The sequence below is a fragment of the Oncorhynchus mykiss genome, chromosome 2 (assembly GCF_013265735.2).
Source record: "Oncorhynchus mykiss isolate Arlee chromosome 2, USDA_OmykA_1.1, whole genome shotgun sequence".
Taxonomy (NCBI): Eukaryota; Metazoa; Chordata; class Actinopteri; order Salmoniformes; family Salmonidae; genus Oncorhynchus; species Oncorhynchus mykiss.
In genome coordinates, this window is record NC_048566.1 from 4,242,088 (window position 1) to 4,269,490 (window position 27,403).

The following is a 27,403-nucleotide window of genomic DNA, read 5'->3' on the forward strand; positions in this document are numbered from 1 at the left end:
TACAGAGACCTCTAATCCAGGAGACTCTAGACAGTAGTAGATTCTACAGAGACCTCTAATCCAGGAGACAGTAGTAGATTATAGAGACCTCTAATCCAGGAGACAGTATTAGATTATAGAGACCTCTAATCCAGGAGACTCTAGACAGTAGTAGATTCTAGAGAGACCTCTAATCCAGCTAGACAGTAGTAGATTCTACAGAGACCTCTAATCCAGGAGACACTAGACAGTAGTAGATTCTACAGAGACCTCTAATCCAGCTAGACAGTAGTAGATTCTACAGAGACCTCTAATCCAGCTAAACAGTAGTAGATTCTACAGAGACCTCTAATCCAGCTAGACAGTAGTAGATTCTACAGAGACCTCTAATCCAGCTAGACAGTAGTAGATTCTACAGAGACCCAAAAGAGCCAGTGGAGCAGCTGTAATGAACAATGGCTGTTTTGTTGACTTTCTCCATTTTAACATTATAGTGAATCACCCCGATAAACACACAAGCTATTCAGGACACATCTTGAGGAAGATGCCTTTTTATTCCTGGTTGTTGTTTAACTAATCTTCCGTCTAGTGGTTGTAGTTGTAGTGTTGTTCATGGGTCAGTCCAAGAGGCAACATAACATTTGTTCATAGCAGAGTAACGCGTGTACTGTAGGTACACTTTGAGACAGTGTTCTTGTAAAGGATCATTCATTTCGACATCTAGATTCACTTTTGTTGGCCAATCAATGAGTTTTGTCTCGTCTGCCTCAACCTCTCCTCTCCTGATCGATTTAGTTGCACATCTGCTGTCTTTCGTCATCTTCGTACTGAAAGAGGAGCCAGAATACACAAGGAACCCAGAGTGTGTAAAGAGTTCTTGTTCTACCCAGTCTGTCTGCTAAAGCCTGGGACATTTATTCTACTGTGCATTTAATGACCTGGACAGACACTCCAAATCACTCAGACCTGACTGATTTATATGACGTGCACCACCTACATAACAGCCCCTTATACATACTGAGGTATTAGTTAAAAAAAATGGTTAACTGTTCATTTTTTGACTGTTTCAGTTCATTTTTAATGAGGACACCTGTCAAATTTTATTTGAAGTGCACCACCTACATAAGAACTTCTAAATCTCTTCATCCATCCTCCTCAGACCTGTCCACTTTATCCCTCCCTCTGTCCATCCTCCTCAGACCTGTCCACCTTATCCCTCCCTCTGTCCATCCTCCTCAGACCTGTCTACTTTATCCCTCTGTCCATCCTCCTCAGACCTGTCCACTTTATCCCTCCCTTTGTCCATCCTCCTCATACCTGTCCACTTTATCCCTCCCTTTGTCCATCCTCCTCAGACCTGTCAACTTTATCCCTCCTTCTGTCCATCCTCCTCAGACCTGTCCACTTTATCCCTCCCTCCGTCCATCCTCCTCAGACCTGTCCACTTTATCCCTCCCTCTGTCCATCCTCCTCAGACCTGTCCACTTTATCCCTCCCTCTGTCATCCTCCTCAGACCTGTCCACTTTATCCCTCATTCTGTCCATCCTCCTCAGACCTGTCCACTTTATCCCTCCCTCTGTCCATCCTCCTCAGACCTGTCCACTTTATCCCTCCCTCTGTCCATCCTCCTCAGACCTGTCCACTTTATCCCTCCTTCTGTCCATCCTCCTCAGACCTGTCTACTTTATCCCTCCCTCTGTCCATCCTCCTCAGACCTGTCCACTTTATCCCTCCCTCCATCCATCCTCCTCAGACCTGTCCACTTTATCCCTCCCTCCGTCCATCCTCCTCAGACCTGTCCACTTTATCCTTCCCTCTGTCCATCCTCCTCAGACCTGTCCACTTTATCCCTCATTCTGTCCATCCTCCTCAGACCTGTCCACTTTAGGGCAAAAAACAGTATGCAGTCAAACGTTTGAAAACACCTACTCATTCAAGTTTTTTTTTTTATTTTGACTATTTTCAAGACATCAAAACGATGAAATAACACGCATGAAATTGTGTAGTAACGAAAAAAAAGTGTTTTATATCGTAGATTCTTCAAAGTAGCCACCCTTTGCCTTCATGACATCTTTGCACACTCTTGGCATTCTCTCAACCAGCTTCACCTGGAATGCTTTTCCAACAGTCTTGAAGGAGTTCCCACAAATGCTGAGCACTTGTTGGCTGCTTTTCCTTCACGCTGCGGTCCAACTCATCCCAAACCATCTCAATTGGTCTAGTTGGCCCTACTCTTAACTCTTAACTCTTAAGGTGACTGTGGAGGCCAGGTCATCTGATGCAGCACTCCATCACTATCTTTCTTGGTCAAATAGCCCTTACACAGCCTGGAGGTGTGGTGGGTCATTGTTCTATCGAAAAAAACAAACGATAGTCCCACTAAGCCCAAACCAGATGGGATGGCGTATCGTTGCAGAATGCTGTGGTAGCCATGCTGGTTAAGTGCGTCTTAAATTCTAAATAAATCAGACAGTGTCACCAGGAAAGCACCATCACACCTCCTCCTCCATGCTTCACAGTGGGAAATACACATGCAGAGATCATCCGTTCACCTACTCTGCGTCTCATAATGACAGAGTGGTTGGGACCAGAAATCAAAATGTTGGACCCGTCAGACCAAAGGACAGATTTCCACTGGTCTAATGTCCATTGGTCTAATGTCCACTGGTCTAATGTCCACTGGTCTAATGTCCATTGCTCCTGTTTCTTGGCCCAAGCAAGTCTCTTCTTCTTATCGGTGTCCTTTAGTAGTGGTTTCTTTGCAGAAATTTGACCATGAAGGCCTGATTCACACAGTCTCCTCTGAACAGTTGATGTTGAGATGCGTCTGTTACTTGAACTCTGTGAAGCTTTTATTTGGGCTGCAATTTCTGAGGCAGGTATCTCTAATGAACTTATTCTCTGCAGCAGAGGTAACTCTGGGTCTTCCTTTCCTGTGGCGGTCCTCATGAGAAACAGTTTCATCACAGCGCTTGATGGTTTTTGCGACTGCACTTCAGAAAGCTTTAGAAGTTCTTGAAATTGTCTGACCTCCAAGTCTTAAAGTAATGATGGACTGTCGTTTCTCTCTGCTTATTTGAGCTGTTCTTGCCATAATATGGAGTTGGTATTTTACCAAATAGGGCTATCTTCTGTATACCACCACTACTTTGTCACAACACATCTGATTGGCTCAAACACAGAAGGAAAGACATTCCAGAAATGACCTTAACAAGGCACACCTGTTAATTGAAATGCATTCCAGGTGACTACCTGGAGAGAATGCCTACAGTGTGCAATGCTGTCATCAACACAAAGGGGAGCTAATTTAAAGAACATCAAATATATTTTGATTTAACACTTTTCTGGTTACTACATGATTCCATATGTGTTCTGTCATGGTTTTGATGTCTTCACTATTATTCTACAATGTAGAAAATATCTTTTTTTTTAACTGAAATGAGTAGGTGTATCCAAACATATGACAAGCACTGTGCCTACATAAGGAAATCATAACACAATCCTAATTCATCCATCCACATCCTCCTCAGACCTGTCTGTCGGATGTCCTACCCGACAACACTTTTATCTGAGGAGCAAAACCTACTAGGTTACACAGAGGCTTCATAACCCATTGATAATCCCTACACACTGCACTCATAAGCAGAATGCTCTGAATATTCTCATTACATAACTTCAAATGAACCATTTTTAAAAATGAAGAATATAAAACAAGTGTAACTTATTGACTTCAAAAGGGAGAGAAAAAAAATCCAGCCAATACTGTGAGTCAGCATGCTGTTGTGTCACTGACTAGCTAACATAACCACAGTTCAGAGGTCACCAATGTGCACCACACCGTTTGGTTGTTGTCACTTCCTCTTGAAGACAACTACCAAGAAACTGGAACATGTGCTACGAATTCACAATACGTGTACATGCATGTCCTTCCTGAGAGAACATGGAGTACAGACCAGTGCAGCCAAAGCTGTGTTATAAGAGACTGTACAGGAGAGTGTGTGTGTGTGTGTGTACATAACGACATTTGTAATGTCTTTATTCTTTTGGAACATCTGTGAGTGTGTAATGTTTGTTGTTTTATGTAACTTTTGTATATTATCTATTTCACTTGCTTTGGCAACGTTAACACATGTTTTCCATGCTAAGGAAGCCCCTTGAATTGAGAGAGGGAGAGCGGTATGTCACTAGGCAACATAATTGTGTAGATACAGTTACAACACATGACGGAGAGAGAGAGAAGCTACACTACTGTATGTCAATAGCCTGACGTTGTGTTGTTCCACAGACGATGCAAGAATAGTCTACATTACTAGCTGTAGGCCTTATCTTTTCCTGAACATGTGTATTGTAGTTACAGCATGAGAGAGAGAGAGAGAGAGAGAGTACAGCTTGTCAATAGCCTAAACGTTGTGTTGTTCGTTCCACAGGCTGCGTCTCCATGAAGGGAAGGTGGTTAAGGACCGCAGGCATCACCTGAGGACGTATCCCAACTGCTTTGTGGCCAAGGAGCTGATCGACTGGCTGCTGGAGCACAAGGAGGCGTCGGACAGAGACACGGCCATCAAGATCATGCAGAAACTCCTGGATCAAAGCATCATCCATCACGGTAGGGCCTTCTGACACGACCACGTCTGGGCTGTGTTCATTAGGAACCAAATGTACTGAAACGGGGAGAGATTTCCTGGACCTGTCCAATAAGAAATGCTCATTTTTTCGTTTTCCATTGCTAAGCATTTGGTGATGGTGTGCCCTAATTAATACTCCTCTGAGATTGGGGTTTTTCTGGGAACAGCCAGATCCTGCTTCTCTACGGTCTTCAAATACAATTTTTATCGTCACATGCGTCTTACAGTGAAATGCTTACTTACGAGCCCCTAACCAACAATGCAGTTTAAAAAAAAAAAATACGGATAAGAATAAGAAATAAAAGTAACAAGTAATTAAAGAGCCGCAGTAAAATAACAAGAACAAACCTGCTTCTCTACAGTCTTCTGACATGACTTCTATCTGGTTGTCATTCATTAGGGAACTCAACAGGAAATGTTCTGTGTCAGGTTGTTTTGTTTTTCTCTATGCAGATAGTCCCTGCCTGTTTCAAATGTGGTTTTGTTTTGTTTAGTACCTAATGTTCTTCCATTTTAATGTAAAGAGACAAATCCTCTGTCTCTCTCTCTCTCTCCTCTGTCTCTCTCTCTCTCCTCTGTCTCTCTCTCTCTCCTCTGTCTCTCTCTCTCTCCTCTGTCTCTCTCTCTCTCTCCTCTGTCTCTCTCTCTCTCTCTCCTCTGTCTCTCTCTCTCCTCTGTCTCTCTCTCTCTCTCTCCTCTGTCTCTCTCTCTCTCCTCTGTCTCTCTCTCTCTCCTCTGTCTCTCTCTCTCTCCTCTGTCTCTCTCTCTCTCTCCTCTGTCTCTCTCTCTCTCTCTCCTCTGTCTCTCTCTCTCCTCTGTCTCTCTCTCTCTCTCTCCTCTGTCTCTCTCTCTCTCTCTCCTCTGTCTCTCTCTCTCTCTCTCCTCTGTCTCTCTCTCTCTCTCCTCTGTCTCTCTCTCTCTCTCCTCTGTCTCTCTCTAGTTGGTTGTCTTTCTCTCAGCCAGTCTGGATGTAGCCTAGCACAACAATGTCTTGTTGAAGGTTAATATATATATATATATATTGTATGTCAAGGATACACAGTGTGTAGCTGCTGTCTGATGACCTATGAGTTTCCAGATAGCGGAGTAGCTAACATAACACTTTAAACTCAGACCTCACCACTCAAAGAACAGCAAAGTGCTTCATTTGGCAAATTTCGTTCACTTCAGAGGATTGACAGGCTCTGGGTTGTCGAGAGAAACGTAATGGCATTAACTACGAAGCTTTCAGGTAAACTCGCCTCTGTTTAGTGGGCTGTTAGTGTGGAGGAAAAGAGGAGGCCATTAGCAGTTAGCTAACTCGCCTCTGTTTAGTGGGCTGTTAGTGTGGAGGAAAAGAGGAGGCCATTAGCAGTTAGCTAACTCGCCTCTGTTTAGTGGGCTGTTAGTGTGGGGGAAAGAGGAGGCCATTAGCAGTTAGCTAACTCGCCTCTGTTTAGTGGGCTGTTAGTGTGGGGGAAAGAGGAGGCCATTAGCAGTTAGCTAACTCGCCTCTGTTTAGTGGGCTGTTAGTGTGGGGGGAAAGAGGAGGCCATTAGCAGTTAGCTAACTCGCCTCTGTTTAGTGTTAGTGGGCTGTTAGTGTGGGGGAAAGAGGAGGCCATTAGCAGTTAGCTAACTCAGCTCTGTTTAGTGGGCTGTTAGTGTGGGGGGAAAGAGGAGGCCATTAGCAGTTAGCTAACTCGCCTCTGTTTAGTGTTAGTGGGCTGTTAGTGTGGGGGAAAGAGGAGGCCATTAGCAGTTAGCTAACTCGCCTCTGTTTAGTGGGCTGTTAGTGTGGGGGGAAAGAGGAGGCCATTAGCAGTTAGCTAACTCGCCTCTGTTTAGTGTTAGTGGGCTGTTAGTGTGGGGGAAAGAGGAGGCCATTAGCAGTTAGCTAACTCGCCTCTGTTTAGTGGGCTGTTAGTGTGGGGGAAAGAGGAGGCCATTAGCAGTTAGCTAACTCAGCTCTGTTTAGTGGGCTGTCAGTGTGTGGGGGGAAATATGACGCAATTATCAGTTCACTAAATGTAAACAAACATTGTTCCTCTTTTTTGTGTTGCAGTTTGTGACGAGCACAAGGAGTTCAAAGACATGAAACTGTTCTATCGCTTCAGGAAAGACGACGGGACGTTTCCGCTGGACAACGAAGCCAAGGTCTTCATGAGGGGACAACGGATATATGAAAAGTAGGTTTTATCAATTCAATGAACCCAGAGTGGCTTTTTGTTCTGTTGATGGCGGGAGACATTTTATCCAGGGGGAAAACCCAAGTAAAAAGCTTTCTCATTACAGCGAGTTCTTACTTGTTATATTCAATCAATGAAATATGTTCTGAACAGTATTATTTTTAGGGTGTAGGCATCCTGTTTGTGTTGTTGTTACCGGTCTAGTACATGGTGTTGTTCAGCAGGCAGGCGAGAGTGGTTAGAGCCTAATAGTTTCCATAGAAACCCCCTCCTCAACCAGATAGATCTTGTTCGGTCACTCTGCCAGCTACAGTCATCTCTCTCTTTCTCTCCCTCTCTCTCTCTCTCATGAGAAAACCAAGTTTTAATCAGTCATGGACATAAAAATGCTGAAAAAAATGGTCTCCCTGTTTAAAAAGAAGATGGAGAACAAGCTATGAAGGAAAAATACTGGAGTTTTGGTGCAGGTATAGACAACTAGCTATGAATGATAAATACTGGAGTTTTGGTGCAGGTACAGACAACTAGCTATGAAGGATAAATACTGGAGTTTTGGTGCAGGTACAGACAACAAGCTATGAAGGATAAATACTGGAGTTTTGGTGCAGGTATAGACAACTAGCTATGAATGATAAATACTGGAGTTTTGGTGCAGGTACAGACAACTAGCTATGAAGGATAAATACTGGAGTTTTGGTGCAGGTACAGACAACAAGCTATGAAGGATAAATACTGGAGTTTTGGTGCAGGTACAGACAACTAGCTATGAAGGATAAATACTGGAGTTTTGGTGCAGGTACAGATAACTAGCTATGAAGGATAAATACTGGAGTTTTGGTGCAGGTACAGACAACTAGCTATGAAGGATAAATACTGGAGTTTTGGTGCAGGTACAGACAACTGGCACAAAAATAATAGTGCGATATTATCCAAACAATTCGATACAATATTTAGTCAACTGAATAATATCACTAAATTAAAGCCCAGTCGCCAAGTGGTCTGGAGTTGGCTGCATTACTGCTAGACCAGACTCCAGGACATTAGCAAGGGGTATGAGTTGGCTGCATTACTGCTAGACCAGACTCCAGGACATTAGCAAGGGGGATGAGTTGGCTGCATTACTGCTAGACCAGACTCCAGGACATTAGCCAGGGGGATGAGTTGGCTGCATTACTGCTAGACCAGACTCCAGGACATTAGCAAGGGGGATGAGTTGGCTGCATTACTGCTAGACCAGACTCCAGGATATTAGCAAGGGGGATGAGTTGGCTGCAATACTGCTAGACCAGACTCCAGGACATTAGCCAGGGGGATGAGTTGGCTGCAATACTGCTAGACCAGACTCCAGGACATTAGCCAGGGGGATGAGTTGGCTGCAATACTGCTAGACCAGACTCCAGGACATTAGCCAGGGGGATGAGTTGGCTGCAATACTGCTAGACCAGACTCCAGGACATTAGCCAGGGGGATGAGTTGGCTGCAATACTGCTAGACCAGACTCCAGGACATTAGCCAGGGGGATGAGTTGGCTGCATTACTGCTAGACCAGACTCCAGGACATTAGCAAGGGGGATGAGTTGGCTGCATTACTGCCAGACCAGACTCCAGGACATTAGCAAGGGGGAGGAGTTGGCTGCATTACTGCTAGACCAGACTCCAGGACATTAGCAAGGGGGAGGAGTTGGCTGCATTACTGCTAGACCAGACTCCAGGACATTAGCAAGGGGGAGGAGTTGGCTGCATTACTGCTAGACCAGACTCCAGGACATTAGCAGACAGAACATTCTAGCAGCATAGCAACATGCTGTTTGAGTTGATATGCAATTTGTAGTTGGACCGTATCAAATGTAATTCATTCAGGGTGGTTTCTATGGAATGGACCTTTCCGTGTGTGTGTGTGTGTGTGTGTGTCACACACACACCACCTTGAGAACAAGTTCTCATTTACAACTGCAACCTGGCCAAGATAAAGCAAAGCAGTGCGACACAAACAACACAGAGTAACACATGGAATAAACAACAACACAGAGTTACACATGGAATAAACAACAACAGAGTTACACATGAGATAAACAACAACACAGAGTTACACATGGAATAAACAACAACAACAGAGTTACACATGGAATAAACAACAACAACAGTTACACATGAGATAAACAACAACACAGAGTTACACATGGAATAAACAACAACACAGAGTTACACATGGAATAAACAACAACAGAGTTACACATGGAATAAACAACAACAGAGTTACACATGGAATAAACAACAGTTACACATGAGATAAACAACAACACAGAGTTACACATGGAATAAACAACAGTTACACATGAGATAAACAACAACACAGAGTTACACATGGAATAAACAACAGTTACACATGAGATAAACAACAACACAGAGTTACACATGGAATAAACAACAACAGAGTTACACATGGAATAAACAACAACAGAGTTACACATGGAATAAACAACAGTTACACATGAGATAAACAACAACACAGAGTTACACATGGAATAAACAACAACAGAGTTACACATGGAATAAACAACAACAACAGTTACACATGAGATAAACAACAACACAGAGTTACACATGGAATAAACAACACAGAGTTACACATGAGATAAACAACAACACAGAGTTACACATGGAATAAACAACAACACAGAGTTACACATGGAATAAACAACAACAACAGAGTTACACATGGAATAAACAACAACACAGAGTTACACATGGAATAAACAACAACAGAGTTACACATGGAATAAACAACAACAACAGAGTTACACATGGAATAAACAACAACAACAGAGTTACACATGGAATAAACAACAACACAGAGTTACACATGGAATAAACAACAACAGAGTTACACATGGAATAAACAACAACAACAGAGTTACACATGGAATAAACAACAACAACAGAGTTACACATGGAATAAACAACAACAACAGAGTTACACATGGAGTAAACAACAACACAGAGTTACACATGGAGTAAACAACAACAACAGAGTTACACATGGAATAAACAACAACAACAGAGTTACACATGGAATAAACAACAACAACAGAGTTACACATGGAATAAACAACAACAACAGAGTTACACATGGAATAAACAACAACACAGAGTTACACATGGAATAAACAAACGTACAGTCAATAACACAATAGAAAGGTCTATATACAGTGTGTGTAAATGTAGTAAGTTTAGGGAGGTAAGGCAATAAATAGGCCATAGTGGCAAAATAATTACAATTTAGCAATTAACACTGGAGTGATAATGTGCAGATGATGATGTGCAAGTAGAGATACTGGGGTGCAAAAGAGCAGAAAGTCAATGCTTTGTTACAATGTGTTAACTGACAACTTAAATACTCCACTCCTGACAGAGACGGTATGTTGAAATTCACCCTCAGGCATCTTGTATTGGCTGCTACTACCTAACTTACTACGCAGTAAGAATGCATCTCTCTCTTAGTTTTTTCTTTATTTAAGGCTAGCCCCTCTTCTGTCTGCTCAGGCTGGCCTCCCTGCCCCCTCTCCTCAGGCTGGCCTCCCTGCCCCCTCTCCTCAGGCTGGCCTCCCTGCCCCCTCTGCTCAGGCTGGCCTCCCTGCCCCCTCTCCTCAGGCTGGCCTCCCTGCCCCCTCTCCTCAGGCTGGCCTCCCTGCCCCCTCTGCTCAGGCTGGCCTCCCTGCCCCCTCTCCTCGGGCTGGCCTCCCTGCCCCCTCTCCTCGGGCTGGCCTCCCTGCCCCCTCTCCTCGGGCTGGCCTCCCTGCCCCCTCTCCTCGGGCTGGCCTCCCTGCCCCCTCTCCTCGGGCTGGCCTCCCTGCCCCCTCTCCTCGGGCTGGCCTCCCTGCCCCCTCTCCTCGGGCTCCCTGCCCCCTCTCCTCGGGCTCCCTGCCCCCTCTCCTGGCCTCCCTGCCCCCTCTCCTTATGATGGTGCTGTGTTTTCATTACATTTTCAATTCAGATTGAATTTCACTAGGACATCATGGCTTCCACCATTATGTTGTAAATTACACTTGTTATTGCAGTTTTACACGCCTGCAGAATGTCGGTCTAGTGCCTCTCTAGTTCGGTAATACTCTGTGACTGTGTCTGTATTGTAGCTATCTGCCAGCTCCACAGCAACCTTCTTTGTGCCAGCTCCTACTCCAGACCCTGTGGTGGTTGAGCCAGCCTCCCCCTGAGGGGTGTGTGTGTGTGTGTGGCGTAACAGGAAGACAGGCAGGGCCAGTGTTAGGGTGTATTTATGTAGTCACCATGGTAGAGGGACACACAGCCTGGTTTAGTGGAAGTATGCAGGCTACACCTCCAGTCTTCACACTCATCAGACTAGAGACTCAAACAAGCACAGCTACAAACAAACTACCTGTGTGTGTGTGTGTGTCCTGGAATCCCAGCCCAAGTTCCCAAGTACAGGAAGAGCTGTTGTATGGTTGTGCACAGTCTCGAAACAACGGATACAATCTCAAGGCGATATTTAACCTCCTTGTTTGACTATTGTCTTCCTGCCTGAACAACCAGGGTGAAGATAAACTTCAGTCCCTGGTTGTCTGGTAAATGGGCCTGTAGTGTTTAGAGGGTGGTGAAGGCACCCTTTTTTTTAGAGAATCAACAAAGCGAACCTTTCCTTCTCACAACGAGCAGGGTGGCCTCGGCCCTGAGCCCAGACCTGTGTGGTGTTAATGGTGGCGACTGACTCCTCGTTCAACCATAAGTTCAACCATAATGTTTCCACTTGTCTCATTTGAAGGAGTTGTGACGTCTACAGTACACGGTGGTGATTTAACATGGAGTCTACAGTGGTGATTAAACATGGGGAAGTCTACAGTGGTGATTAAACATGGGGAAGTCTACAGTGGTGATTAAACATGGGGAAGTCTACAGTGGTGATTAAACATGGGGAAGTCTACAGTGGTGATTAAACATGGGGGAAGTCTACAGTGGTAATTAAACATGGGGAAGTCTACAGTGGTGATTAAACATGGGGAAGTCTACAGTGGTGATTTAACATGGGGGAAGTCTACAGTGGTAATTAAACATGGGGGAAGTCTACAGTGGTGATTTAACATGGAGTCTACAGTGGTGATTAAACATGGGGTCTACAGTGGTGATTAAACATGGGGGAAGTCTACAGTGGTAATTAAACATGGGGAAAGTCTACAGTGGTAATTAAACATGGGGAAGTCTACAGTGTTGATTAAACATGGGGGAAGTCTACAGTGGTAATTAAACATGGGGGAAGTCTACAGTACACAGTGGTGATTAAACATGGGGGAAGTCTACAGTGGTGATTAAACATGGGGGAAGTCTACAGTGGTGATTAAACATGGGGGAAGTCTACAGTACAGTGGTAATTAAACATGGGGGAAGTCTACAGTGGTAATTAAACATGGGGGAAGTCTACAGTGGTAATTAAACATGGGGAAGTCTACAGTGGTGATTAAACATGGGGGAAGTCTACAGTGGTGATTAAACATGGGGGAAGTCTACAGTACAGTGGTAATTAAACATGGGGGAAGTCTACAGTGGTGATTAAACATGGGGGAAGTCTACAGTGGTGATTAAACATGGGGGAAGTCTACAGTGGTGATTAAACATGGGGGAAGTCTACAGTGGTGATTAAACATGGGGAAGTCTACAGTGGTGATTAAACATGGGGAAGTCTACAGTGGTGATTTAACATGGGGGAAGTCTACAGTGGTGATTAAACATGGGGAAGTCTACAGTGGTGATTTAACATGGGGGAAGTCTACAGTGGTGATTTAACATGGGGGAAGTCTACAGTGGTGATTTAACATGGGGGAAGTCTACAGTGGTAATTAAACATGGGGGAAGTCTACAGTGGTGATTTAACATGGAGTCTACAGTGGTGATTAAACATGGGGGAAGTCTACAGTGGTAATTAAACATGGGGAAGTCTACAGTGGTGATTAAACATGGGGGAAGTCTACAGTGGTAATTAAACATGGGGGAAGTCTACAGTACACAGTGGTGATTAAACATGGGGGAAGTCTACAGTGGTGATTAAACATGGGGGAAGTCTACAGTGGTAATTAAACATGGGGGAAGTCTACAGTACAGTGGTAATTAAACATGGGGGAAGTCTACAGTGGTAATTAAACATGGGGAAGTCTACAGTGGTAATTAAACATGGGGAAGTCTACAGTGGTGATTAAACATGGGGGAAGTCTACAGTGGTGATTAAACATGGGGGAACTCTACAGTGGTGATTAAACATGGGTGAAGTCTACAGTACAGTGGTGATTAAACATGGGGGAAGTCTACAGTACAGTGGTGATTAAACATGGGGGAAGTCTACAGTGGTGATTAAACATGGGGGAAGTCTACAGTGGTGATTAAACATGGGGGAAGTCTACAGTGGTGATTAAACATGGGTGAAGTCTACAGTACAGTGGTGATTAAACATGGGGGAAGTCTACAGTACAGTGGTGATTAAACATGGGGGAAGTCTACAGTGGTGATTAAACATGGGGGAAGTCTACAGTGGTGATTAAACATGGGGGAAGTCTACAGTGGTGATTAAACATGGGGGAAGTCTACAGTGGTGATTAAACATGGGGGAAGTCTACAGTGGTGATTAAACATGGGGGAAGTCTACAGTGGTGATTAAACATGGGGGAAGTCTACAGTGGTGATTAAACATGGGGGAAGTCTACAGTACAGTGGTGATTAAACATGGGGGAAGTCTACAGTACAGTGGTAATTAAACATGGGGGAAGTCTACAGTGGTAATTAAACATGGGGGAAGTCTACAGTACAGTGGTAATTAAACATGGGGGAAGTCTACAGTGGTAATTAAACATGGGGAAGTCTACAGTGGTAATTAAACATGGGGAAGTCTACAGTGGTGATTAAACATGGGGGAAGTCTACAGTGGTGATTAAACATGGGGGAACTCTACAGTGGTGATTAAACATGGGTGAAGTCTACAGTACAGTGGTGATTAAACATGGGGGAAGTCTACAGTACAGTGGTGATTAAACATGGGGGAAGTCTACAGTGGTGATTAAACATGGGGGAAGTCTACAGTGGTGATTAAACATGGGGGAAGTCTACAGTGGTGATTAAACATGGGTGAAGTCTACAGTACAGTGGTGATTAAACATGGGGGAAGTCTACAGTACAGTGGTGATTAAACATGGGGGAAGTCTACAGTGGTGATTAAACATGGGGGAAGTCTACAGTGGTGATTAAACATGGGGGAAGTCTACAGTGGTGATTAAACATGGGGGAAGTCTACAGTGGTGATTAAACATGGGGGAAGTCTACAGTGGTGATTAAACATGGGGGAAGTCTACAGTGGTGATTAAACATGGGGGAAGTCTACAGTGGTGATTAAACATGGGGGAAGTCTACAGTACAGTGGTGATTAAACATGGGGGAAGTCTACAGTACAGTGGTAATTAAACATGGGGGAAGTCTACAGTACAGTGGTAATTAAACATGGGGGAAGTCTACAGTGGTGATTAAACATGGGGGAAGTCTACAGTGGTGATTAAACATGGGGGAAGTCTACAGTACAGTGGTGATTAAACATGGGGGAAGTCTACAGTACAGTGGTGATTAAACATGGGGGAAGTCTACAGTACAGTGGTAATTAAACACGGGGGAAGTCTACAGTGGTAATTAAACATGGGGAAGTCTACAGTGGTGATTAAACATGGGGGAAGTCTACAGTACAGTGGTGATAAAACATGGGGGAAGTCTACAGTGGTAATTTAACATCCCACAGTGTAAGAGTCCCTCTGCCTACAGCGATCAGGACTCCTGTCCCCGGCGTTGTACTGTGTTCATGTATCCTATTATGTGTTGCCTCATGGCCGTCGCTGTCTAACTGCCCGCTTGGGATGAATAAAGTGTATTGAACGGAACAGAATGGAGTGGAATTGAATGTGGACAGGCTTTTCTGTGGACCATTCAGTAGTGTAATCCTGCTGTGCCCTGATTTTAGTTTTTATATCTTGGTACCAGCCGGGTCAAACGCTGCTTCTACTTACTGTTCTGTTGATAAGAAATACAAATAATAGTTTTGAAGAATGGAGCTCAGACCTTGACGTGATTCAGGCACTTGTTTTTCCCTTTTTAATATATACGGCACACTTTTTGTTTTCCTAACCGTCGTTCCAAGTCGATAATGATTTATATATTCTGTGTTACTGATTCTTAGAAATAACTTGAGACTTTTATAGTCTCTTTGTGAATTATTATTATCATAAACTCAAAGATGAACAACGGCGTTCATTTTGAACAACAGGTTTGAAACTTCTTTACGAACAACACGGCGTCAAGAAATCATAAAGAAACGATGCGAAGGCTTTTAATACAAACTAATGCTATGATGAATCCTCCCACACACTGCTGATCTGCAGGGATTGGACCAGAGCCAGTTGGCCTAGCAGGAATAAAGCTGACGGTCTGACAGCACCCTATCCCCTACACAGTGCACTACTTCTGACCAGAGCTCTAAGGGCCCTAGATAGGAATACACCCGAGTGGCCAAAACATTAGGCGTCAACATGGAGTGCTTTCGGCACCTTGTAGAGTCCCGTGCCCCGAATCATTGAGGCTGTTCTGATGGCAAAAGGGGGTGCAACTCAATACTAGGAAGGTGTTCCTAATGTTTTGTACACTTGGTGTAGGTTGTCATTTGGGATGCAGAGTGTATGTAGGATGGAACAGGTTGCGTTCAGGACATCCATTACCATGTGGTGGCTGTGGTAGCTTAACAGCAGAGCACGTTTACTGTACATTAAAGGACAACTACGCCACTTTTAACATGTGGCTTGTTATTGTCAAGTATTTGGTGAGCTACACAGTTTTTAAGTGTAATTTTATGATTTCATGTCTGTCGATTTTGTTTGGCGGTGAGCAATACCGGAAAGTGCTTCTCTGTGACGTTGTCGAGTCGGATCCCTGAGATGACGGCTACAGGAAATGATTTACAGCGACCGATATGACCCGTCTGTAGTTGTCTGATCATCCATCAAATCAAATGTTATTGGTCACAGACACATGGTTCATCATATTGGGCCTCCCTACCATATGTTGCTCTGCTCGTCTTTGTCTAATAACACCTGGAAATATTTTAAATATAACCTTTTTTTTGGTTCCGGGTAGAACTCTTTTTGGGTTCCATATAGAATCTTCCGTGGAAAGAGTTCTACATGGAACCCAAAAGGGTTCTTACCTGGAACCAAAAAAAGGTTCTCCTATGGGGTCACTAAAGAACCCTTTTTAGGAACTCCTTTTTCTAAGAGTGTAGGTTTTTGAGCGTCTACTTAAAATATTTCCAGGTGTTATTAGACAAAGACGAGCAGAGCAACATATGGTAGGGAGGTCCAGTATAATGAACCATGTGTCTTGATCTTTCAAAAATGACAAAAATAAGGAATCGTGCAGAATGGCTAACAAACGATAAAACATCAAATGTGGATCAAATCTTCCAGTAAGTGGATGTATACGAACAGCATAATAACTGGTTCTAAAGTTGCAGAGTTGTTATTTTTTAATGAAGCTGTGGCCAGACCTGCCTGGGTGGTTTAGATCAGATGTGGATTCGTGCTGTGTTCCGAAAGGCACACTATTACTTTCCTTTTTCAAAAGTAGTGCACTATATAGGGAATAGGGTGCGATTTGGGATGTGTCCTGGGTGTGTGGGTAAGCTGTCGGCTTGGTAATCTTTCACATGTCAAGCGTCAAGACTAAAGTGAGGTTAATGGGTGGGTTAGTTGACTCAGTGATAAGATGGCGAAACGTCAGCAAACAGTCACACGTCATTGCTTCCTATGGGAAAGAGGAATGAATCTGTGAAGAGAGAATCGCTGCCCCGCCTTGGAGAACACAAGCTATAGCCACACCATGATGACGTGGTCTGTCTTTGTCTCAGTGCCAAGCAATAACATGTCCATTATAGTTTCCACTGTCTTTGTCTCAGTGCCAAGCAATAACATGTCCATTATAGTTTCCACTGTCTTTGTCTCAGTGCCAAGCAGTAACATGTCCATTATAGTTTCCACTGTCTTTGTCTCAGTGCCAAGCAGTAACATGTCCATTATAGTTTCCACTGTCTTTGTCTCAGTGCCAAGCAGTAACATGTCCATGTATAGTTTTCACTGTCTTTGTCTCAGTGCCAAGCAGTAACATGTCCATTATAGTTTCCACTGTCTTTGTCTCAGTGCCAAGCAGTAACATGTCCATTATAGTTTTCACTGTCTTTGTCTCAGTGCCAAGCAGTAACATGTCCATTATAGTTTTCACTGTCTTTGTCTCAGTGCCAAGCAGTAACATGTCCATTATAGTTTCCACTGTCTTTGTCTCAGTGCCAAGCAGTAACATGTCCATTATAGTTTCCACTGTCTTTGTCTCAGTGCCAAGCAGTAACATGTCCATTATAGTTTCCACTGTCTTTGTCTCAGTGCCAAGCAGTAACATGTCCATTATAGTTTCCACTGTCTTTGTCTCAGTGCCAAGCAGTAACATGTCCATTATAGTTTCCACTGTCTTTGTCTCAGTGCCAAGCAGTAACATGTCCATGTATAGTTTTCACTGTCTTTGTCTCAGTGCCAAGCAGTAACATGTCCATTATAGTTTCCACTGTCTTTGTCTCAGTGCCAAGCAGTAACATGTCCATTATAGTTTCCACTGTCTTTGTCTCAGTGCCAAGCAGTAACATGTCCATTATAGTTTCCACTGTCTTTGTCTCAGTGCCAAGCAGTAACATGTCCATTATAGTTTCCACTGTCTTTGTCTCAGTGCCAAGCAGTAACATGTCCATTATAGTTTCCACTGTCTTTGTCTCAGTGCCAAGCAGTAACATGTCCATTATAGTTTCCACTGTCTTTGTCTCAGTGCCAAGCAGTAACATGTCCATTATAGTTTTCACTGTCTTTGTCTCAGTGCCAAGCAGTAACATGTCCATTATAGTTTCCACTGTCTTTGTCTCAGTGCCAAGCAGTAACATGTCCATTATAGTTTTCACTGTCTTTGTCTCAGTGCCAAGCAGTAACATGTCCATTATAGTTTTCACTGTCTTTGTCTCAGTGCCAAGCAGTAACATGTCCATTATAGTTTCCACTGTCTTTGTCTCAGTGCCAAGCAGTAACATGTCCATTATAGTTTTCACTGTCTTTGTCTCAGTGCCAAGCAGTAACATGTCCATTATAGTTTCCACTGTCTTTGTCTCAGTGCCAAGCAGTAACATGTCCATTATAGTTTTCACTGTCTTTGTCTCAGTGCCAAGCAGTAACATGTCCATGTATAGTTTTCACTGTCTTTGTCTCAGTGCCAAGCAGTAACATGTCCATGTATAGTTTTCACTGTCTTTGTCTCAGTGCCAAGCAGTAACATGTCCATTATAGTTTCCACTGTCTTTGTCTCAGTGCCAAGCAGTAACATGTCCATTATAGTTTTCACTGTCTTTGTCTCAGTGCCAAGCAGTAACATGTCCATGTATAGTTTTCACTGTCTTTGTCTCAGTGCCAAGCAGTAACATGTCCATTATAGTTTCCACTGTCTTTGTCTCAGTGCCAAGCAGTAACATGTCCATTATAGTTTCCACTGTCTTTGTCTCAGTGCCAAGCAGTAACATGTCCATTATAGTTTTCACTGTCTTTGTCTCAGTGCCAAGCAGTAACATGTCCATTATAGTTTTCACTGTCTTTGTCTCAGTGCCAAGCAGTAACATGTCCATTATAGTTTTCACTGTCTTTGTCTCAGTGCCAAGCAGTAACATGTCCATTATAGTTTCCACTGTCTTTGTCTCAGTGCCAAGCAGTAACATGTCCATTATAGTTTCCACTGTCTTTGTCTCAGTGCCAAGCAGTAACATGTCCATTATAGTTTCCACTGTCTTTGTCTCAGTGCCAAGCAGTAACATGTCCATGTATAGTTTTCACTGTCTTTGTCTCAGTGCCAAGCAGTAACATGTCCATTATAGTTTCCACTGTCTTTGTCTCAGTGCCAAGCAGTAACATGTCCATGTATAGTTTTCACTGTCTTTGTCTCAGTGCCAAGCAGTAACATGTCCATTATAGTTTCCACTGTCTTTGTCTCAGTGCCAAGCAGTAACATGTCCATTATAGTTTTCACTGTCTTTGTCTCAGTGCCAAGCAGTAACATGTCCATTATAGTTTTCACTGTCTTTGTCTCAGTGCCAAGCAGTAACATGTCCATTATAGTTTTCACTGTCTTTGTCTCAGTGCCAAGCAGTAACATGTCCATTATAGTTTCCACTGTCTTTGTCTCAGTGCCAAGCAGTAACATGTCCATTATAGTTTTCACTGTCTTTGTCTCAGTGCCAAGCAGTAACATGTCCATTATAGTTTCCACTGTCTTTGTCTCAGTGCCAAGCAGTAACATGTCCATTATAGTTTCCACTGTCTTTGTCTCAGTGCCAAGCAGTAACATGTCCATTATAGTTTCCACTGTCTTTGTCTCAGTGCCAAGCAGTAACATGTACATTATAGTTTCCCTGCGTTGTTCATACTGTTTATTCCCATAGCTCCACCTGTTTCCACACGGGTTTGATATTTACTGTGTGTGTGTGTGTGTGTGTGCGCCAAACATGGCATGTGTATTCTGTCTGTTGGGACTCCACCCTTGTCGTCTTCGGATATATATCTTGTACCAGGATCACTCAGTAGGAGGCTGCTGTGGTTAACTGACATCTATATTGTACCAGGGTCACTCAGTAGGAAGCTGCTGTGGTTAACTGACATCTATATTGTACCAGGGTCACTCAGTAGGAGGCTGCTGTGGTTAACTGACATCTATATTGTACCAGGGTCACTCAGTAGGAGGCTGCTGTGGTTAACTGACATCTATATTGTACCAGGGTCACTCAGTAGGAAGCTGCTGTGGTTAACTGACATCTATATTGTACCAGGGTCACTCAGTAGGAAGCTGCTGTGGTTAACTGACATCTATATTGTACCAGGGTCACTCAGTAGGAGGCTGCTGTGGTTAACTGACATCTATATTGTACCAGGGTCACTCAGTAGGAGGCTGCTGTGGTTAACTGACATCTATATTGTACCAGGGTCACTCAGTAGGAGGCTGCTGTGGTTAACTGAACTTATTGACCTTAAGTCCTAGTGCTCTTCCTGGAAGTTCATCTTTATAAATAGCACAGGGGTGGCCAAGCTAACCTCCTCCTGGGGACATGGGAACTACCCATCAGCAAGGTTTTGATTCCAGAATTACGCTGACACACCTGGTTTTACTTAGTCATTCATTAGTTATATCAGGTGTGTTATTGGTCGGAGCAAAAGCCTGCACAGATAACTATTTTAGATGGAGGTTGATGGGGAAAAGTCTGTTATTGTGTTGAATCAGGATGGACAACGATGTACAACTGATTTCCACATCGTATAAAGTAGTCTGTCCTAAAACAATAAACCTGTCCTTCTCAACAGGCTGATGATGAACACATCGTATAAAGTAGTCTGTCCTAAAACAGTAAACCTGTCCTTCTCAACAGGCTGATGATTTCCACATCGTATAAAGTAGTCTGTCCTAAAACAGTAAACCTGTCCTTCTCAACAGGCTGATGATGAACACATCGTATAAAGTAGTCTGTCCTAAAACAGTAAACCTGTCCTTCTCAACAGGCTGATGATGAACACATCGTATAAAGTAGTCTGTCCTAAAACAGTAAACCTGTCCTTCTCAACAGGCTGATGATTTCCACATCGTATAAAGTAGTCTGTCCTAAAACAATAAACCTGTCCTTCTCAACAGGCTGATGATGAACACATCGTATAAAGTAGTCTGTCCTAAAACAAACAGGTGTAATATAAACCTGTCCTTCTCAACAGGCTGATGATGAACACGGAGACGTCCATCCTAGCGACTCGGGAAGAAGAGGGTGAGTCGTTTGAACGGACGCTGGTGGCCTCGGAGCTTGTTGATTGGCTGCTGGCGGAGGGAGAGATGGCGACCCGAGAGGAGGCGGAGCATCTTGGACGGAGGCTTCTAGAACACGGGATCATGCAGCATGGTGAGTGGAAGGAGCGTTTCCATCGTCGGTCGGATTTTTTTTACATTTAAAATTTAAATTTTGGAGACATCCCAACTAACATAAGGTCACGGTCAGTACCCCCACCTGTCACACTGATGAAATGACATATCTCTGAGTCCTGAGTAGGGTTAGTCCTGCCGTTTGGGAACCACTTCCCTAAGCGAATGTAATTATAGGCCCTTTTTGAAGAAGCAGTTCTGAAAGCTGAATGCTGTACTTTCTTCTACTCGTCTACTATTTAGCCCTTCCTGGTTTTCACTGAGGATTTACATGGTGATATGGTCAAATGGTAATTACACAATAATTACCCATCGTGGTAATAACATTTTGCGCTGTTGTCAGTTGCTTCGATTTAATTCTATGGCGCTGTAATTTCCAAGTTGACTTTACTAGGTGAAAGAGGAGACGTGGGAGGGTTGATGTTCACACATGGTGGACAGTCACATTGGGTCCTCTCTTCCAAAGGGCTGTCAAGGATCCTATTTTAGTCAGGGAACACGGTGTCTTCTCTGGTCAGACAGGGATCACTCTGTGATCAAAGGCATGCTGGTATCATCATCATCACCCACTTGGATTGGATCTGTCCTGGTTTTTTTCTCACACACACACACACACACACACACCGATTATTTCACTATTCTTGTTGGGACCAAACAATTGAACCTTAAACCTTGACCCTTTAATTCCTAACCCTAATTGTAAACCCTAACCCCTTAAGCCTAAAACATCCACACTTGTCCAAATTGTCCTTGTTTTACTGTCCTTGTGAGGATTTCGGGGTCCCTACAAGGATGATGAGACCAAACACGTTTTGAAAGTTTAGCAGAGACTTTTTTTTAAACTTGGCTCCCAGAATTTCAGATTCACAGAAGATTGAGTTAACTTTGGATATGTTTTTATCTCACGACCAGTTTCATAATTAAACACGGCACATTTATCTGCTTGAAACGCGCGCTTCCTGCCCCATGATCCTCAAATGACAGGCACAGGGCTCTGGTCAAAACTAGTATAGGGAATAGGGTGCCATTTTTATTATGTGCCCTGGTCTGGCTCACATGACTGGCTGAAAGGACTGGTGTTGTCACGGTGACATGACTGGCTGGAAGGACTGGTGTTGTCACGGTGACATGACTGGCTGAAAGGACTGGTGTCGTCACGGTGACATGACTGGCTGAAAGGACTGGTGTTGTCACGGTGACATGACTGGCTGAAAGGACTGGTGTTGTCACGGTGACATGACTGGCTGAAAGGACTGGTGTTGTCACGGTGACATGACTGGCTGAAAGGACTGGTGTTGTCACGGTGACATGACTGGCTGGAAGGACTGGTGTCGTCACGGTGACATGACTGGCTGAAAGGACTGGTGTTGTCACGGTGACGTGACTGGCTGAAAGGACTGGTGTTGTCACGGTGACATGACTGTTAGTCTGTTAGTCTCTCTCTCTCTTTCGTCAGAGGTTAGCTGGGGTCTGTTTTCCGAGGTCAGGAGTGGGGAGGAACAGGGTGAAAGGGTTCTCTTATCAGGCCTGGTGGAATTCCTCTCTGTATAGTAACAGGGCAGTCATTGTAATTTAGTCCAGTAGAACAGTGACGAGGTGAATCACATCTCCAATAGGCCCTTCGCTGCGCTAGGAGTTAAAAGCAGGAAGTCACACCAGTTACTCATGTACAGGGCATGGCCACCTGCATGGCTACAGAGTGACTGTCCTGAGTCTCCTGACACTAATGTTACTGAACAACTGCAGCTTAGGGAATGTTTTACAGCTGAGTTGTGCTGAGAGGTGGTTCCACTAGGGGGGGGGGGGGGGGTGAACCCCTGATCAGAGACAGATGGACGTCATGCCTCTGGTCTCTGGCCAGGGTGTTCCCGACCGAGATCAGCTGCTCACCTCTGGACAACGGTGTGATCCGACCTAGATACACACATACAGCACACACAATCATCGACCCAGATACACACACACATACAGCACACACAATCATCGACCCAGATACACACACACATACAGCACACACACACACACACACATACAGCACACACAATCATCGACCCAGATACACACACACACACACACACACACACACACACACAGCACACACAATCATCGACCCAGATACACACCCACGCACACCGGTAGCATGTGTTGCGCACACGCGCGGCATACCAATGGCACGTGCACACCCACTAGACGCTCTCTGTCCTACTCTGTCCTCTACCCATGCTGCTGTTGGAACTGGTCTTCCTCTGTGTGACAGAGACAGACTAAAATACAGCAGGGAGTAGAGCTGCTACTGAGCCAGTCAACCTCCTCTTTCTACAGGATCACCTGTCTCTATTACTGAGCCAGTCAACCTCCCCTTTCTACAGGATCACCTGTCTCTCTGTCTCTATTACTGAGCCAGTCAACCTCCCCTTTCTACAGGATCACCTGTCTCTATTACTGAGCCAGTCAACCTCCCCTTTCTACAGGATCACCTGTCTCTGTCTCTATTACTGAACCAGTCAACCTCCCCTTTCTACAGGATCACCTGTCTCTCTGTCTCTATTACTGAGCCAGTCAACCTCCCTTTTCTACAGGATCACCTGTCTCTATTACTGAGCCAGTCAACCTCCTCTTTCTACAGGATCACCTGTCTCTATTACTGAGCCAGTCAACCTCCCCTTTCTACAGGATCACCTGTCTCTATTACTGAGTCAGTCAACCTCCCCTTTCTACAGGATCACCTGTCTCTATTACTGAGCCAGTCAACCTCCCCTTTCTACAGGATCACCTGTCTCTATTACTGAGCCAGTTAACCTCCTCTTTCTACAGGATCACCTGTCTCTCGGTCTCTATTACTGAGCCAGTCAACCTCCCCTTTCTACAGGATCACCTGTCTCTGTCTCCATTACTGAACCAGTCAACCTCCCCTTTCTACAGGATCACCTGTCTCTATTACTGAGCCAGTCAACCTCCTCTTTCTGCAGGATCAGTCCCATGTACTGTTCACCTTGTCGTCATGGTCACCTTGTCGTCATGGTCACGTGTTCAGCACTTTAATATAATCAGCTCTGGTTCTCTTGACTGTGGCACATCAGAATGGTCTCCCATCCTCGGAGCGGCCCAACCCTGCTTATCTGTCATCAGAGACAAGCCAGCAGCGGGTTGCAGCAGGATGGTACTGTGTGGGTACTGCCTACTGCCTGCTGGCTCAGTACAGGCTCTGAGATACAATCTGATTCCAGTGTGCTGAGCTGTGTAGTGCAGAGCGTGTCTGTTTCCAGTGTGCTGAGCTGTGTAGTGCAGAGCGTGTCTGTTTCCAGTGTGCTGAGCCGTGTAGTGCAGAGCGTGTCTGTTTCCAGTGTGCTGAGCCGTGTAGTGCAGAGCGTGTCTGTTTCCAGTGGGTTCTTCTCAGGCCCTGTGTCTGGGTGACTGCAGGACAATGGGCTAACCAGGGAGCAGAGAGCAGGGCTTTAACCCCAGAGAGACTGCATCACTGCTGGGTTCACACCCACCTCCCTGCTTGTGGCTCTTACCCTGCCTCTGTCTGCATTCCTCTCCTCCGCTGGCACAGACCAGACTGGTACCTCGGCTGGCACAGACCAGACTGGTACCTCGGCTGGCACAGACCAGACTGGTACCTCGGCTGGCACAGACCAGACTGGTACGAAACCATAATAAGTAGCCATCATCAGATTCCTCCTGCACTGATCTGTCTCGTATCTCGCAAAGGATAATGGGATGGATCAGAAGTAGATCGGCTACGATGGGTTGCCATGACATTAGAAAATATTACCTAGGAGACATTGTCTGCTGAACTCCATTCCTGCCTCAAAACTGTCTGAATGAATCTTAGCTAAAACAGTAAATGTGTCAATTCATGTATTTTTTTGTGATGAAGTCTTAGTAGTCACATTTGACATCTAGCTAATGATTATTGTGCTTCAATGAGCAGTATTTCTGAAGTTTGACCATGGGCACGAAAACTAGCATAAAACAGTCGAGCCAATCACTGAAATGATCTTTGACTGAAACGATGCTTCTAACCAACCAGCTATCTACTTAGTGCTGCACACACACAATGTTGAAATCTTCCAACAAAAGCTAGCTAGCAAGCTACTGTAGAGAGGTTGACTAGCACAAAGAGGCGGGGCTAACCAAAGAGGCGGGGCTAACACACACAAATTAACAAAGACAGAGGCTTCTGGCCTCCTCTCAGAATCAACTTGATCGCTCGCTCCTGAGGAATAATCAAGGCTGCTTGGCAGAACCCAGCCGTGACCCGGTTGGTGCTGCCACCTGGGGTTGGAGTGTGGAAGTGTGCCATGGTGGTGTGTTTGTCTATGTCCTAACACTCACCTTCCCCCACATCATAACAATACACACACACACGACAGCGTACACACACACACACACACACTGCATACTTTAAATGTCTGAACTGTAGAACAATAGCAGCCCTGCCTGGATGGATCCACATTGTGGGTTGTTTTGGTTCTGTTGTCCCACACAATCACTGCATTCCTGGTTGAGAGACTCACACAGAGAGCTGGTGATTTGATCTTGGTTGCACATGGTGTTGGGCCACAGAGTCAATGGGTGAATGAATTAACGTAACCAAGAGTCACTGAACATGTTGTTGTTTTGGTTGGATTATATGTGAATTACAATGAGCTGATATTTAGATCTTTGTAAATCAACACCATGGCAACAAGCGTTCTGAATACACACAATCAACCCCCGTTTTTAATCCTGATCGCTCCCTTTTTAGGGCACACGGTGCCAAAACATAATCAGAAACTATTGTTGGGTTATGGACCAGTCTGTGGTAACTGCCATGTTTTTAGACTGGGGGAATTGCATTGGACTGTCACTCTACCAACGTCAGGAGAGAACTTCCTCCTGGGATAAAACAAAAACAAACTGCAGATGATGAGGAATATTTCCGTAGTTCTCATTTTAATGACTCCAGACAGGACAATCCATCACTATAAACCACAGGATCAAAACCACTTCATACAGTCACAACAGCAGCTTTAAAGCATCACAAGATGCATCCATAACCAGACTAGTAAAGTAGAACATACCGGCTGTATGTCTGTATTTTTAACATTTATATATCTTAACTTGATTGAGACTAACATTTTGAGACTATATCAACAATGGACTAATGAAACAAATACCAAAATATTGTTTTTGGGTGGAGTGTTCCTTTAAATCCTGAGTCCTTACCCCTTGGCACAGTTATGCAGGCTTTATGGCTTAGTTACACAAGTGAGAGTCAGATTTTAATTCCTGGATGGCTTTAGTCGTATAGTCAGTCAGAGTTGGTTTTATGTCTTTCAAGGGATTTGGGGATTTTAAGGGGCATTCAGAGCCTCCCCCTGTACTGAGCGTTAGCCAAGTGAGAGTGTTGGCACAATGACGGCCCAAGCTAAGAGAAGGGAGAGTGTGTGTTTGTGTCCAACCCTAAGAGACTTAGCTGATTACTGGTATTGGAGGCACCATCAGAGGTGTTCTGTCTGAATGGAATAATTGAAGAGTTACAGGATTTGGAACTGAACTACCTTCTGTTCTATAGTTACCAGGATTTACAGTTAGTTACTGTAGTTACCAGGATTTACAGTTAGTTACTGTAGTTACCAGGATTTACAGTTACTGTAGTTACCAGGATTTAGTTAGTTACTGTAGTTACCAGGATTTACAGTTAGTTACTGTAGTTACCAGGATTTACAGTTAGTTACTGTAGTTACCAGGATTTACAGTTAGTTACTGTAGTTACCAGGATTTACAGTTACTGTAGTTACCAGGATTTACAGTTACTGTAGTTACCAGGATTTACAGTTACTGTAGTTACCAGGATTTACAGTTACTGTAGTTACCAGGATTTACAGTTACTGTAGTTAACAGGATTTACAGTTAGTAACTGTAGTTACCAGGATTTAGTCAGTTATATGAAACAGTAACTGAACGATCCTAAACAATCGTTTTGTTCTGTTTCTCTCTCTGACAGTGACCAACAAGCACCACTTTGTGGATGGAGGGCTGCTGTACCAGTTCAGACTGAACTTCAGAAGGAGACGACGTCTGATGGAGCTGCTGAACGAGCGCTGTCGCACCATCCCAGAGAGCCATGACAGCCCCTTCTGTCTCCGCAAACAGAACCCAGAGGGAAGCAACACCAGCTTCCTATCTGGTAAACCTCAATGTCTAGCAATCAAATGTCTTTATAAAGCCCTTTTTACATCAGGAGTTGTTGTACCCACACTATCTACTGTCAGACTGGGGCCGAATCCCACTATAACCCTTAGCCCCTACTCCCTACTCCCTATCTACTGTCAGACTGGGGCCGAATCCCACTATAACCCTTAGCCCCTACTCCCTACTCCCTATCTACTGTCAGACTGGGGCCAAATCCCACTATAACCCTTAGCCCCTACTCCCTATCTACTGTCACACTGGGGCCGAATCCCACTATAACCCTTAGCCCCTACTCCCTATCTACAGTCACACTGGGGCCAAATCCCACTATAACCCTTAGCCCCTACTCCCTATCTACTGTCACACTGGGGCCGAATCCCA

At 44.4% G+C, this 27,403-nt stretch overlaps 1 protein-coding gene across 4 annotated transcripts in view; it reads left to right on the forward strand.

The window, feature by feature from the left end:
* The window catches only part of deptor (DEP domain containing MTOR-interacting protein), a 65,657-nt gene that overhangs the window by 5,208 nt on the left and 33,046 nt on the right, over positions 1 to 27,403 (forward strand). For all 4 annotated transcript variants that reach the window (XM_036935488.1, XM_036935491.1, XM_036935497.1 and 1 more), the window contains 4 exons: positions 4,408 to 4,586; positions 6,649 to 6,772; positions 20,638 to 20,819; positions 26,835 to 27,017. In XM_036935488.1, the coding sequence (XP_036791383.1) occupies positions 4,408 to 4,586; positions 6,649 to 6,772; positions 20,638 to 20,819; positions 26,835 to 27,017 (668 nt within the window). The remainder of the gene's footprint in view (positions 1 to 4,407; positions 4,587 to 6,648; positions 6,773 to 20,637; positions 20,820 to 26,834; positions 27,018 to 27,403) is intronic.